The sequence below is a fragment of the Fistularia commersonii genome, chromosome 13 (assembly GCF_037954325.1).
Source record: "Fistularia commersonii isolate RoL2024-O1a breed Wild chromosome 13, RoL_Fcom_v1.0, whole genome shotgun sequence".
Classification (NCBI taxonomy): domain Eukaryota; kingdom Metazoa; phylum Chordata; class Actinopteri; order Syngnathiformes; family Fistulariidae; genus Fistularia; species Fistularia commersonii.
Genome location: NC_141296.1, coordinates 12,954,132 through 12,969,884, shown reverse-complemented (window position 1 = coordinate 12,969,884; position 15,753 = coordinate 12,954,132). Strand labels below are relative to the sequence as shown.

The following is a 15,753-nucleotide window of genomic DNA, read 5'->3' as shown; positions in this document are numbered from 1 at the left end:
ACCATTATTATAAATATGATTACAGATGTGAATGTGAACGTTGCAATAGAACAGCGAGTAAAATACAGCGCAATAAGATGTGTGAGTGCACATGTTGGCGTGCTTCTCACAAAGCGCAGGTGTAAGATTGAGTGCAATTTGTGTGCAAATTCAGTGGCGGTAGATTTTACATGTGCAAGGAGAAGAATGAGCGTCAGCCGTTTAAGTGTCTGATGGCAGTCGGGTAAAACGAGTTCTTTAATCGTGTACATTTCACACTTCTGTACCTCCGGCTGGAGGGTAGGCGTGTGAACAGCCCATGTTTGGGGTGAGCGTGATAGAACATTTCCTGAAAATGCGTTTGAAAGCAAATGTAAATCCAAATTTCTATTTGCGGGTACGCCTTTTACCGGGAGAGGTGGTGAACAAACCCGAGCTCAACCCGATGAAAGACTTTGTTTCTATACTGCTCCTGGATCCGATGTTGGAGCTACCTCTAATGAAAAGCAAACATTACCCCGCCGAGGAACCCTGCCTAAGCAAGAACTTTCAACCGGCGGAGTTAAAAAGCGGTACCATTCTCAGTCGGACGCCATTGTTTCGTGAAAGTCCGATCACAAAGAGGATAACGAAGGTCGTTCAAAGCTGATCAAAAATGTTTGCAGCCGGTAACGGAGCAGGACAGGACGCCTGTCAGGGCAGATTCACTGCTGTGGGACTTTGGCAAATGCTAGTGTTTGGTTTGCTGCCTTCACTGAACGGGAACCTTCAATTTCCAACCAATCCGATGCGGCTACGACTGTCAAAACCTCCAAGAATGACAGTAAGAAGCGGGACTCGGCCAGTAGACAACACCTCGATTTGTTGAAAAGTCGCAAAGTAGGGGCCGCTGGTGAAGAATTCTCCAGTTCCGATGAAGGATGGAGCCAATGTTTTTGGAAATCGATGCTCTGCAAATCAGATTTCCAAGCAGAGTATCTTATCATTTAGGATATAGTGAACACGGGTGGGTTTTTACGCCCGAGCACTATTAGCCTCTCTGCTAAGAAATGATACGAGTGCTAAACTCCCTGCCAAGCAGCCTCTCGGGTTCAAGGTTGAACAAACGTTCACCGAAGGTCACTGAAGTACATTTTACAAGCTCACACAGGGGAGGAAGCCAAACCCCCCTCTCCTCCTCACCGCCTTTAAAATATGTAAAGTGTTGGATCTGCATGCAAAAAGAAAAAAAGACGGCACCGTGACTCATGGTTTATTCATCAGGCTTTTCAGTCGGCCGTTCCAGAACCTCCGGTACAGGTCGGAAAGCATGTATTTGTGACTGACAAGCTTATAATAATACAGTGCGAATGCAAATCGTTGAAAAGGAATAAATAGATATAATAATCCACGGCTCGACGAGGCTCAGCAAAGCTCGGCGCCAGATTAAGAAAAAAAAAAAAAAAAAACGGCTCCGGCGGGGCCGTGGTTTCGGACGATTTCTTGACAGGTGTCAGGTGACCTCTGAAAAATTAAGATAAAAACACACACCCTAGTGGCTAGGACTGATATTTCAGCAAGCAACCAGGACACCCTCTTGTGGTTTGAGTATAAAGCTTCAACGTTCCTTTTTGAAAAATCCCATTGTTAAGTTTGGGTTCAGCCTGCCCCTGGCTATATTTTATTTTCCAAGATAGCGCTGGAAGACGGCAGCCTGTCGCAGCAGTTCCTACTATTTTTACCTCTATCTCTTTACTTTCTGGACTTATTTATTCACCTATCCACTCCTCTTTCGCGGGCGGGACTGTATACCGTTTTTCCAGTGCACTGTGTCACTTGCAACAGTGTTCCCCCTACAAAAACTACTAAAAAGGACAAAATACAGCCAGGGGCCAGACTCCCCGATGTGCACATCCCAGAGGCCACAGACGATCATCCACTCGCCGACCAGCAGACGCGCCACCTTAGCGCTCTCATTCTGATCAGTTGGAACTTAAACCCCGTCCCCCTCACTCCCGTTCTCCCCACCTTCGCCCAGGGGTGTCAAACTCGAGGGCCGAGGGCCGAGGGATCAGGGCAACAAAAAAGTTCAATTGGGCTTGCAAAGCTAAAAGATACGAGGTTTCAGGGGTGAATTGAACGATAGGTATATTAACAAAGGTTAACATGTCATGATTTTAGACGTCCGACCCACATGAGAATAGATTTTCCTCCATGTGGCCCCCGAGCTACAATGAGTTTGACACCTGTGACGTAGACTTTGCAACGTAAGGGAATAAAACACTGGATCTCCTGGATGCAAAAGTGAGGGAAGCATACAACTCTTGCCCTCTCCTCCCTCTGGGCGACCATTACCTGGTACTCCTGGCCACCGCCTACACATGGACGGTGAAGCGGCAGGTGGCCAGGACCAGGTCTGTGGAGATCTGGTAGATCTGGTATAGCGCTACTATTGTGTAGTATATAGTGTAGTGTAGCATAGTGTAGTCACTATAGGACTGGTGAGGTGAATAGGCTCAACAAGCAAGTGATCACCAGCTCCAATCGGTATCAGTGGGGAGGTTGAAGGACAAACTGGGAGCTATCATGGACAATCCTTCCCACCCCCTGCACCACAAGCTGTGGCTGATGGGCAGCTTTTTTAGCCGACGGTTCATCCCATCCTGGTGCAGAACTGAAGGATTTAGATGCTCCTTCGTGCATGACAGCGGTCTGGTCGTCAGACAGACCGGAGGAGCATCTGTGCTACCAAAAACCTGCCTACCTCACCCCATTCACGTGTCGGGCCCTAACTTTGTTGTCTTTTTTATTCTTGTTGGTCTCAGCCCACTCGCATCCTGCCTGTTTTTGATATTTTTATTATTATTGTCATTGCTACTGTCACTCTGCTTATGTTGTCGTTTGGTTTTGGTTGTCTATTTTCACTCTTACTGTCTTTTTTTTTCCCCCATTCGGTTGTCCATTCTGATCCTTGATGTTGCTGCTGTTCTCTCTCTGCTGTCTATTTATTTGTGGCTGTCTTTTGCTTTTTCTAATTGTGTCTATATTTAAAATATTTATCTATATTTACAATTTGGTCTATATTTCTATATATAAAAATAGCCCTCAGCCGCAGGGAATCTTCAATCTTTGTAGTTACTGCTAACAGTTAAGACAATACATATTTCATTATATTTCTTATTCTTCCTCCTTTCTACTATTATCTATTACTGTTATGTTTTTTACTTGAAACTCTGGCACAACAATTTCCTTCGGGATTAATAAAGTTGTTCTCATCTCATCTCTCTCATATTCGTATACATATTTATAGACACTTATAACTATTACACTGACGTGACAAAAGAATTTCCCATATGGGGACCAATAAAGTTTATCTTATCTTATCTTATCTTATCTTATCTTATCTTATCTTATCTTATCTTATCTTATCTTATCTTATCTTATCACCATAGGCTTGGTCTGACTTAGGCATATCCCATGATGCACCTCTCTCATTCCTCCCACCACTCCAATCCCATCTTCTCTCATGTCCCTTCATCAATGCATGATTGTAATCTTATTTCTTCTATAAAAGTTATTAATGGATTATTTTAGCGACAGAGAGCTATCTGAGTGAAGTTTGCAAGTTCCCCCCGTGTCTGTGTGGGCTCCCCCTGGATTCTCTGGTTTCCTCCTGCAGTCCAACAACATGCAGACGCCATCGCTACTGGTAGTAATAGAGTAGAATCGTAACAGATCCATCTGCAGTGGTGCTTGTTCCTCTACTCTCTTTCTGTCTCTTGAGAACTGGCGCTTTAGAAATGAAATTGGACTGGACTTGATTTTGAAATCGGATTTTCAGTCTTCCCCCTGTCTGTGAGCCCAGATGACCGTTCCATTTCCAACGGACGTGGAAATAATCCGGTGGGGGAGAAATCCGAGGCAGAGCCTGGGTGACGGAAAAATAAATAAAATCTCTAACCATCCCTGAGTCAAAACAGCGCTTTTCAATTCTTTGACCTTAACAAAGGTTTTCTGAACCGCAAACATTCCCACAACTCTTCGGAATGGGATCCAGACACAGGTTTATGTCCAGACAGAGTTACTGCTTAGGGGAGGGAGGGAGGTAACCTGGGACTAATCGTGTCCTACAGTGGGCATTTTTTTTCCAGAAAATAAAAGTGAATTTCTCCAGCTTATTAGCTTCGCGGCAATTCGCTCAGAGCTGCGAGTGCACAGGAGCGGTTAGCGTCTACGAGTTCGGATGGGAAGGACTTGCGGAGGGTGAGATGATAAAACAAGTTAGCGGCTAGGCTATATATAAATATATATATATATATATGACATAAATAATAGAAACAAATCCTGACATGACTTGACTAGTTCCTGGTTTTCAGCGTCTTTCTCTGGTAATGAACTGCATCTTCTTCCCAAAGAATCAAAAATATAACCCAGTGAGGGAAATAGCAAAATTACCAAATTAGCAAACTAGCTGCAGAAAAAAAAGCTTACAAAACAAAAAGGCGAATAACACTGCGTCCTTCGTCCTGGGCCTTTTAGAAACTAATGATGAAGAACTGGATATTCTGTCCTGAGAATGATGTTACTTTTAATTTATATAGTTTCTGGGCCCTTGGATGTGAACGCCTCCACGTCCCGTGCTAAACAGAGGCTTCCGTAGCCACTAGGCCCGTTTTAGCATCCGCCTCTCAACCCCCCAGTTTTTTTATGACAATATCATGTTTTGGTACCAATTCCACCTCCCGCTGAGTTCCTCCCGCCCGCAGACTCCTCATTAAAGATTAATTTTGCTGGCTGCAACCGTAGAAAAGTCAGCCGGTCCCCGAGCCCCATCACCCTCGAACGCAGCTGCCGTTCCCCTTCTACCGCTGAGCCAAAACAGCGCTGCTCGCACCGTTAATGAAAAAGGCCCGAAAATAGCCGTGGATGTGACGACTCCCCTGAGACGCTCGCTTACTGAGCGCTGAGGGGATGAGGAGGCTGGATGTATAATAGCATCAGTCAAGTGTGTGTCTCCTAAGTGACTTCTTGTAGTTTTCTTGCGTGTCTGAGACGTATATGTTCATATATTTGTGCCAACTCAAAGTAGGTTAGCGTTAGTAATCATACAAGTTGATTCTTTTAATACAAAACACAGCAGCGCTGCGGAGGTATTTGGTGTACTGAAGCCGATTATACGACCTGATTGCATGTTATAAAAATGGATGAGGATTTTCAGAATAAAACACAGGCAGCCAGCAAACGCACTGCACCTCTCAACTTATGGGAAATGTCTTAAATGTTATGGCTGTGCAAACTGGTGTGAGTGACTGACAGACGACATTAGACTACATCTATAGTAAATGTCAACTGATAAATCGGAGCTCTTAAAGCAAAGGTGCCAAACTCATTCACAAACCCAATACGGCCTAAGTACTACTAAGTCCAAATTTTCGGTTGTTTTAGTGTAAACGAGGTAACAGGCAAGGGTAAGGTCAATTATAAAAATATTTGAATGTAATGAACTGTTCCCCTTAAAAATACATGGCAAATTAATATAAAAAAAATGAATATTCCAAAATTGATGAAATGGCACCCTAAAAATATGGTCGAGTTAAAAGAGAAAATTTTGTCACTGTGGGAAAATTTGCCACTAGAATTTATTAGAAAATGGATCGGTAGCATGTATAAGAGGAGGTATTATGTTTGCAAGGCGAATGGTGGCTATTCTGGTTATTAAATCTATCTTTTTAATTTTGCCCGTTTTTTTTCTGCTATAGTTTTTGTGGTTTTTATAGAAATAAGGAAAAAAAAAAAGATTGTTTAAACAATGTCACTAGATGTTTTTTTTTAATCAAAAAAATCATTTTCTTTTCAAATTGTGAAGCAAAAAATACATCGCAAAGTCACTTTTTCATTTTTTCCATTTTTTTTTTAAACCCACTATATAAAACCCCCAGACGCAGGTGACAAAAACGCGCGGGCCGCACTAATGCAAAGATTTGATTTCAGGACGGGGGCCGGAAAATATTGTTCCGAGGGCCGCATTTGCAAGTCTGTGACCCCTGTCTTAAAATGTTACACGGGTGTCTATAGAGATCTGCTGTTATGATGCTGCTTGTCCCTATTCTACACTGCGCTGTGATTTGCCAGCTTGTGTCGTCATGGAAGGCGTATACATAAGCGCACGTGTAGCCAGAACTACTTTCCTGACAAATCTCAGGTTGAGGCGCACAGAGGTCCGAGAGGTACGACTGCAGGAAAACCGAAAGCGGTGAAATCCAGGAAGCGGCATCAGATGGAGCAACAGGATTAACAGGATGCGGCTCAACGGCAAAGTTTCCTACATTTTTTTTTTTAATCCCTTTCTCACTTCAACCCATTTTCCTTCTCACCATGTCAAGTATCCACTCAAACATCATCGCCGGCACTTTGCAGTTTTTTTTTTTTTCATTTCACTAAGTCCACAAAAATTGATTCTATATTTGTGCTACGAGAACAAGTGAGGGGCCTGCTGTTGAGCACAGTATTTCATTTATAATAACCTGCCACGTGAAATACATTCACGTAGCCAATTTGCGTAGAAAACCATAGAAAACTTTGCAAGCTTGACCAAAATTTAAATATATCCTTGACAACTTTCAACCACCGACTGTTTGGGTTTTAGGCTTTTGGGCAACGGATCAGAGAGATTACACGGTCCCTCTGTGCGCCGATAAAAGCGGTCCAGTTTTTTTGTTTCTCTAAATGAATAGGTCACTTTATCAATAATCAAGTTCGTAGCAAATTTTGATATAAAGAAGGCTAAAAAATGTTGGGCAAATCATTCTTTCCAGGAACTTCCCTTGATTACAGATGCATTACTGAAAAGTCTCTGGCTAATTTAGCTTTTGCTCACATCTATTTATGCTGCTTGAGTTAAATCATTGTTAGCTGTCTCTAATATGACATCATATTGTGATTGGATCGTTCTGAACTCTGACTGACTGTTCACCATTGATCTTGAGTATTTAAACGAGTGACGGCGGCTTATAATAATGCACAATCATAGCATACGATAAAGACTGATCCGTAACTCTGGAGAACCTCAGACCTTTATCACAAATATTCCAAAGAGAGCGGATTTAATTCAAGTTTTCGAATCCAAACCGACAGAAAATCACCAAAGTGCAGCGAACCGCCATTTTCATTCATTAGAACGCGTGATTAGCATGACTTTCCAAGCGCACAATGTTGGTACTTATTGCGTTAATGGCGTCGGACAGCCAGTGACGGAAATAGACTTTGGAAATGCATGCCGGGTAACCGCATGCGACAGGGGTCTTACACTTGGTCGGAACAGCGAGGAGAACCTTCTGTCATTTTATCATTAGAAATCCGTGTGGGGGTCGCATGGAACCCAAGCTGATTAGGGCGGACTGAAAATAGCTCCCGCTGTTCTTTGAATAATGTGCCCTGTGTCTTTAGCGCATCTGGCAGGCAAAAGGCGATGTGCACGCTGCATGTTATGGACGACATACAAATGAGAGCAAAAACTGAAGATACTGTAATACTCGAGTGTGTAGAATTATTATTTGTAGATACACTGGGGACTAGAACCTTATCTTAATATAGTTATAATGCAAAAATACACTCAAAATCAATTTATCATTTCAACGAGTGTTAGCATACCGCTAACGCTCATTCCCTGGATTATCCGTGTGGCTGCAAGTGACCAAATAGCCATGAGAAGGAAGTGAAAGCGATCCAGCAAAGTGTGCGTGAAGCAGAAGTTCATGCGTGCGAGTCACTGCTTGACCGTCGCCGTGGTTACCAACGCTGAATTGAGAGTTCACCTGACCGACGACAAACGACACGATTGGTCAAACCGACTGAGCACATCGAACTCTGGCCTACAAACAGCTAGCTGTCGCTAGTGTAAGCGCAGTCGCTATTGTTAGCGCAGTTGCTATTGTTAGCGCAGCTTGCCGTTGTCCTCCATTAGTTTAGTCCAGTTTGGCTTTGTCGTCCCTCTCCCTCCTTCCCTGTTCCCCATCATTGTTTTCATTTTCTCGCTAATTCCTGTCATATTTTGATGCTATTTCCTTTATCCTACCCTCTCTTTTTCACTGGTTGTTGACAACGTGTCGGACCAGCAATCATCACACGCTACGGGACCGATTCAATATTCATAACATATTTGATTGACGTCAAACTTGGGTCTATTCTCCTCACACACTGACAGATATATGTGCCCACTGTTTCCAAATTAGCGCTGACTGGTTCTGACTGCCAGACTGTGAAATCCAGGAAAAATCGAGAAAATCTCCATGGAAGACAAAAACATTGTGCTAAAACATTGATTTGCTACCATTACCTGCTGTCCCACATGAAAGAGTTCATGAAAGAGTTTCTACAAAGGCCTGACAAATTAAATACATTAGAATATCACCTGACATACCCATGAAGATCTTATCTTATCTTATCTTATCTGATCTTATCTTATCTTATCTTATCTGATCTTATCTATATTTACCGAACAGGGCCGTCAAACAGAGGCTTTTAACGTACAGTAATTATTTCATCATGGCTGCAGATCCCAACCATTTCAATTAACCGCACTGTAAATTTGTTCCTAATAAGAGGGATCTACACACTCCACTTTGATTTCCTGCTAACAGGCTTATCAGATGTGGCTGCTGGTGTTGTTTCTAACACGGTAATTACAGTCGTGTGGATTAGGCGATGGTGTAGGAGGGGGGACACATGCGCGGCGACATGCCTGTTCCAGAGTAGAGTCCCTTTTCCCTTTTCGATCGTTTCCGGGCTTCACACTGCACATCTGAGAATCGCACTCCGCCTCATCTGATGAAAACTATCGCCATGGAGACAAAAGCTGTCGCTGATTTAATCAAATCTTCACGGCACGTTCGAGTTCGGCCCAATTCGGAACCCAGGGAGGGCGACCTCTGTTATCGCAATGCGGTTCTATCCGCGGCGCTGCAGATATCTCCCAAAAGATAAGCCTTCGTGGATGCATTAATTGACTCCATATTTAGAGGAAAAAACACACATTATATTGGTTGTTTTGCATAAAGTAAACAAAAAGTAATTTTCAGTGTATTTTTTGCATCGGGTTTTATTTTGCCGCTTCTTTTTAAGACTTCATTTCTAATTCTATCCTCCAACAGATTACATCTTTTGCATCAGTGCTTGAAATCCCAGATTGGTTTCAGCGCTTTTGAAAAAGAGCAGAACAACCTTGAGAGGAATTCATTTCATCACCTGCATCTGAGAGAGCGATGCGGGCGGCGCCCAATATTGAAGAAATGCCGCTGCAGCCGTCGCGCAGCGCATCCCCCGCGTGGATCCACCGCCCGCCTCAACCTCAAGCGCCCCGACCACTGGAACGCTGATGCAACCAGAGAAACATGTAGGAGTCGTATTTGCTGCCGCGGATCTTTCACGCCTCATCTGGGAGTCAGCAAAGTATCACCCTGTATAAACGTGGCACACTTAAGATGGAGACACCAGCGTCCATACTTCCTAGTTAAATACCATATTTTCCGCTCTATAAGGCGCACCTAAAAGCCTTTACTCTTCTCAAAAACTGACAGTGCGCCTTATAATCCAGTGCGCCTTATATATGGATCAATATTGAGCCGCAAGAGGTCTCGCAACTATGGGAAGCAGCTGCCGAGTCCATTTTCTCCTGTAGAAGAAGTAGTGGGCAGTGCATGCTGGGATATATGACTGCGCGATGCCTGTGTTTTCATTTCTATTTGTGTGTGTCTGTCTGTGTGTGTGTGTGTGTGTGTGTGTGTGTGTGTGTGTGTGCTGAAGTAGCAGCGGTAAAAAGGGTAAAGGGAAATTCCAGTGTGTATAAAGACCCCAAAATTGCAGCTTTCAAGAGACACACTTACAACGCAGAGTTTAAACTCGAGGCGATCGGACACGCAGTAGAACATGGGAATAGAGCAGCGGCGAGAAATTCAACATGAACGAATCACTGGTGCGAAAGTGGAGGAAGCGACAAGATGACCTGCGCAAAGTAAAAACAGAGTTTCCGAGGAAACAAAGAGAGATGGCTACAGTTAACGAACAGTTAACAAACTTGAACAGTGGATTGTTGAACAAAGAGAAGCAAGTAGAAGCGTCTCTACGGTCGCTATTCCAATGAAGGCAACAGCGCTAGCTAGCGACACGAACATCAATGAATTTAGTGGCGGTTCTTCTTGGTGCTTTCGTTTTATGAAACGCTTTGAAATGAAGAGTTTGAAATACGCTGTTTTCAATGAAGGCGGAGCAAATACCGATAAGAGCTACCGGTACGTGCGGTACCGTATTGTGAATGCACTAACTTGTTTTGGGAGTGAACGGAGTTGTCAGAACGTTGGTTTGTATTCTATTAATAAAGTTTGACTGACTTATCTGACTGTTTTGTTGACATTCCTTTTAGCGCAGCTCCATTTAGTGGATGCATAACGCAATCCCAGCCACTACTGTAGCTTCGATTATATGCGCCTTATAATGCAGTGCGCCTTATATATGAAATTTTTTTATAAATAGGCCATTCATTGAAGGTGCGCCTTATAATCTCGTGCGCCTTATGGTGCGGAAAATACGGTAGTCCTTGGCCGTGAAGGCTCCGCCATTGGGTGACATTGCAGACCGTAACATCACGAGCGTGTTAATTTTTTTCCATTTTTTGTTATTTGATGCTTTCTCACAGTTCCGGAGGCCTGATGCTCCGGCCCGCCGCCGAGCTCAATGCAAAGCCTCCGTGTTTGGCGGGACACTGAGAGCGCCGGCGTGCGTGACCTTGACCGTAGGGGCGTCGCTTTAACCTCAAAGTATGATCTAATCCTTCTTTTTTTGTTGTAATTTCTTCTCCTCAAATGCAAAAGAATGCTCAAAGACAGAGCTGTTGACTCATTTTTCACACACAAGCAGACACACACATAACGCACGAGAATAGAATTGCATGCGTGTGATATTCTGGAGCGTGAAGATGGAGGCACGCCATGTTTAACTGGGGTTTTTTTAACCATTAACTGCTTCTTGTTGTGATCAGTCAGATGATTCCCATGTTGTCGCCAGTGCACAATAGTAATAACTCAGTTATGAAGTAGTTGCACTACACTGGCGACAGATCCCTTTTTTCAATTTTAGGTTTAAATATATATTTGGTGCCGGCCCGGAAGTAAAGGTTTGAAAGTATCTGTGAACAGCAACTCTTCCTTCAAATTTCAGTGACATAGGAACAATCCATCGCCCTCCGTTCGTCACACACACACACAAACACACACCGGAGAGCCCGGTGATGTTGATGGACAGAAGCCGAAGGAGTCGGCCTGAGATGTACGAGAACCGAGAGAACGTCGGCGTCTGACAGGCTCGGAACGTGTCAGCTGTCCGAAGTCCTTCACGCCGCAGATGCTTTTGTTTACTCCACCTGTCATCCATCCCTGCCGTAATTACCCTCTTCCAGAGGCCCGGGGGAGGCTCAGCATTTGGGAAATCAGGTCTTTGCGAGATCTCACAGCGTTACTTCGATTTATTTTTATTTTTTTAGTCGTGTGTAGTATCTAACATGACCACCAAATACCTGTAGTGTACATCAATACGGTATTTTAAAGCAGTAGGCTGGCGCGCCCGTTGCAGAGACCGGAGAAAACAGGCTCCCCCGGTTGCACGAGCCGAACCCGAATTTCAAATTTTTGTTTTGATCCCTCTGGCAAAGTAGTTCCCTCAGCGGAGGGGTTCGTTCCCCCCCCGCCGCCCAGGTTGTTATGGTGTCTAGAATGAAGCTTTCAAGGTAATTACTGTCATAACCGCGTCAGACCCGGCCAGCGGTAACCTTTGCTTCTGCTTCAATCACATCATCATCATCTTCTCCTCAACCTGGCGCCGTTTGACACTTTTCATTGTTACCGCTCCTCTGAAAAATACAGAATCCGGGAGGGAGGGGAACAAAAGAGATGGGAGATGAAGGAGCCGTTCTCCTCGGAGAACGCAGGCGGAGACGGCGGAACTCAAACAGGTCAAAACCCCCACGGAGGACGTGAGGAGAAGCAACAGAAGGAATCGGAGTTGGAAATGTCGCTGCGCTTTTTGAACAAACGGAGGGGCGGGCGACGAAGAGGCGCGGAAACAAAAGAAGACCATTTTCCCAGACGTCCGCGGCGGTCGGAGACACGCGAATCATCACGGTTATATAGGCTAAAAATGAGGAGCTGTGGCGAAAGGATGAAGAAAAAAAAGAAGAAAACAAAATACAAGTTGCATTGAAATACCGACGTGATACACAATCCCGATCCAAAATCTTTCTATATCGGATTTTAACGCTCCTGAAACATAAAAACGCCGCTCAGGCCTCTCAAGAAGCAGCGTGATGCCGGACCCGCCGCTGGTCCCTCGCTTGACGACAGCCCGAGCGGCTCCTCGGCCCGTCGCTAGGGAGATTTCATAAGAGGCCCTGGCGAGGCCGCTGCCTTGGGCTGCCAGGATTTCGCCCACGGAATTTCTAATAATCGAACTCCGGCCGAGACGGAGACGGAAAATGGAGAGCATCGCAGCGCTCGGAGCCGCGTGTCCCGTGGAAACGGTCTCGTCTGTCGCCGTTCCATCGTGTAATAGCCGTGTTTTTCAGCTTCACCGTTCATTTCACGCAGTGTAGAAAAAAAAAAAAACAAACATATAAAGGCAAACACAAAGGTGACGCTGACGAGAAGTCTAATATTTTTTGAAAATATTTAATCCATTAAAGTTACTTCAAAGTTTACTTTTTCAGTCAGTAACATTAATCATCTTATTATTATTTGCATTAACTCCAATCATGTAGCTCCAACGTCCCGACTCTGTATTCATGACTTTGTTATTCTATGAATATTATAATTAGATAATCTAATTATATTTACCTGAACCCCCCCCTCCTAATTTGTATGCACCAATTGTGTTATATTTAATGTTTTTTTAATATAATCTCTCACACACTCTCTCTCTCTCTCTCTCACACACACGCACACACACACACACACACACACACACACACAGTTGTGCAGAGAAACAATGAGGGAATTCAATTTGATTTTTATTCTACTTTAAAATCTTACGAAGCACACACAGGTAGCATGGTGGCGCAACGGTTAGCGCTTCGGCCTCAAAGGACCCGATTCGATTCCGGCAACGGGACTATTCTGTTTTCCCGGTGTCTGCGTCCATATTCCAAAAACATGTTTTGCAGGTTAATTGGAAAAAAAAATGGGAATAAGTGAGTGAATCATTGTTCGTCTCTGTATGCGGCCCTGCGATTGACTGTCCAGTGTGAACCCGGTGACAGCAGGGAGAGGCTCCAGCATCCCAGTAAGCAGTAGATAAGCGTTAGAAGATGGATGGTGGATCTTATGATGCCGTCACGTGGTGTTATTATTATTGTTATTATTATTATTATCATTATTAACTTGGGTGTTATTACCGACTATTGGTACTATTCAAGTTTATTCCAACCTTTTTCCAATCATGCTTTAACTGTTGGGATTGTGATTCACCATTTTTATTTTTTTTAATTATTATTGCTTTTTTAATTATTTTATGTTTTCATTATTATCATGTTTTTCAATTATTTTCATTAGCCCCAACCCAAACCCCATATATATTGCAGCGAGTCACGAATGTCGATGCTTGTTTTCTGTGCGATTTTGGGGTTGCTGGGAAATTTGTGGGTTTGGTCTGGGATGCAACAAATTCTGTTTTTTGTTGTTTTTTTTTTTTACCTGGAATTGAGCGGGAACAGTTTGTTGTAGTGCAGGCTTGTGTGGCTATCGCTTATTAAACGGACTTTTCACCATCACGCGGGTGTTTCCCTGACCAAAACGCTACGATTACATTACATTACATTACATTGCATTTGGCAGACGCTTTTATCCAAAGCGACTTACAATAGAGGACATAGGGACTGCAAATACACTTGCAAATACACGATGCACAGGAAATATACAGAACAGTAAGCTTGGGTTAGTGAGGGGTACAATACTATCTTAACCCTCATATTATGTTAAGGGTCAATTTGACCCATTGGGTCAATGGGTGAAATGGGTCAAATTGACCCTTAACATAATACGAGGGTTAAGGTGTTGTACTATTGTTTCAATCCCATGGGAAAGAAAATAATGGACCCATATTTAACTGACAATGTTGCAGCGCTTGGATGTGTAACTAACAAAGCAAGAATGACATAATATCCACAATAACACTTTACTATTTATAGATGACCAGCGCGCGTGTGTGTGTGTACGTACACACGCCGCTTGCACGTGTTCCGATGCGCCCGGCTGACTCACGTGATGACCAGCGAGGTGGAGAAGAGCAGCGTCCCCAGCAGGCCGCGCCGGCAGTCGGCGTTCTTCCTCTGGCGTTGGTGCATCTCGCCGCCGCAATTGTCACAGCATCGGCACATGCAGAAGAAGAGGCCCACGGCCGGCACCAGGACGGCGAACAGAAGGCCCACGGCGCCGCACACCAGGAAGCCGATCTCGTAGTAGATAGCCTGGGGTCGGGGGAGGGTGGGAGGGCATCACGGGGCGGGGGTGGGGGGTGGGGATGAAGGAGAAAATCAGATGAAGAATCGCGGGACGGGTGCACGTTTGAGGGGGTGAATAGTCCCTTTTTTTAATTTTTTTTTTTATTTCTAGGAATCAGAGGCGACAGGCAGGGGAGGAAGATGAAAAGGGGAGATCGGAGTTGAAGGAAGCGAGAAGAGGGGGATGAAACGAGAGAGAAAGAGGAGCTGAGGAAGCCACAGAAGAAAGGAAAGATTAATAGAGACGTGAAGGGGAAGAGACGGAGGAGGAAAACCAATCTAAAAATATCTGCTCCGACCAAAGTGGGGATTTTTTTTTTTTTGGAGGCGGGGGGGAAGGAAGAATTTGTCGATCTTTTTCCACCTCGTTCTTAAACACCGCAGCGTAATTCAATAACCATCTTCTCGACGACGTTATACAGACCATAAACGCCCATCAGCCGACATTGGTGGGAGGATAATTGTTCTTTGGGCGCGATATTAAAACTGCAAATGGGCAAATGTGCGCAATGTCATCGCGAGGACTTTTTACCGACAAGCCGATCCCAGTCGGGACTCAAAAGGGAGGCGGGGTTAAACCCGGGTCATCTGTCAATCACGGGTCCACATATACGTATATATATATATATATATATATATACACACACTCGGTAGATTACGAGAATCCCCAGATATTGGGAGGTTATCATTTTTGACATCAGCTGACGCTCTTCTTCTGGTAATCCACCCTTGATAATTCTCCTCTTACGCTTGGGCTACGGAAGGGTCCATTACATTTGTTATTTTCAGATTTATTCTATAATTCCATCTGTTACCTATTTACTATACTATTATACTTTATTTTCCATCAATTGAAAAGATATTCTTCTATTTTTTTTGGGGGGGGGGGGGGATTTCTCAGTTTGGTCCTCAAGTGATATTTCAAGTGATTAAAGGTGGTTTTAATATAATATACTATATAACACTATTGTGTGTTGATGTATTTATTTTTTTCTTTTACACACTTTTGCTGAACTCAAGTGAATTTGGTTTATTGTTAACAATTTATTCATGTGCTTATTTGTAAGAATATTTTTGGATCATTCTGCTCCTGGTATTGTTTTAATTTCAACTATCCTTTTAATTTCATGAGCTCTTTTAAATTATTTTTTTGGGGGGTCCAATTTAATTTATTATTTCCTTTGATTTTATTTCATTTTTTTTTTATTATCTTGATTTAATTCAAATTTTTCATTTACAGAGTTGTCGAATGATTT

At 43.7% G+C, this 15,753-nt stretch overlaps 1 protein-coding gene across 24 annotated transcripts in view; it reads right to left on the bottom strand.

The window, feature by feature from the left end:
* The window catches only part of prom1a (prominin 1a), an 88,828-nt gene that overhangs the window by 35,643 nt on the left and 37,432 nt on the right, over positions 1–15,753 (bottom strand). For all 24 annotated transcript variants that reach the window (XM_086158094.1, XM_086158096.1, XM_086158101.1 and 21 more), the window contains exon 4: positions 14,259–14,464. In XM_086158094.1, coding sequence (XP_086014220.1) covers positions 14,259–14,464 — 206 coding nt within the window. The remainder of the gene's footprint in view (positions 1–14,258; positions 14,465–15,753) is intronic.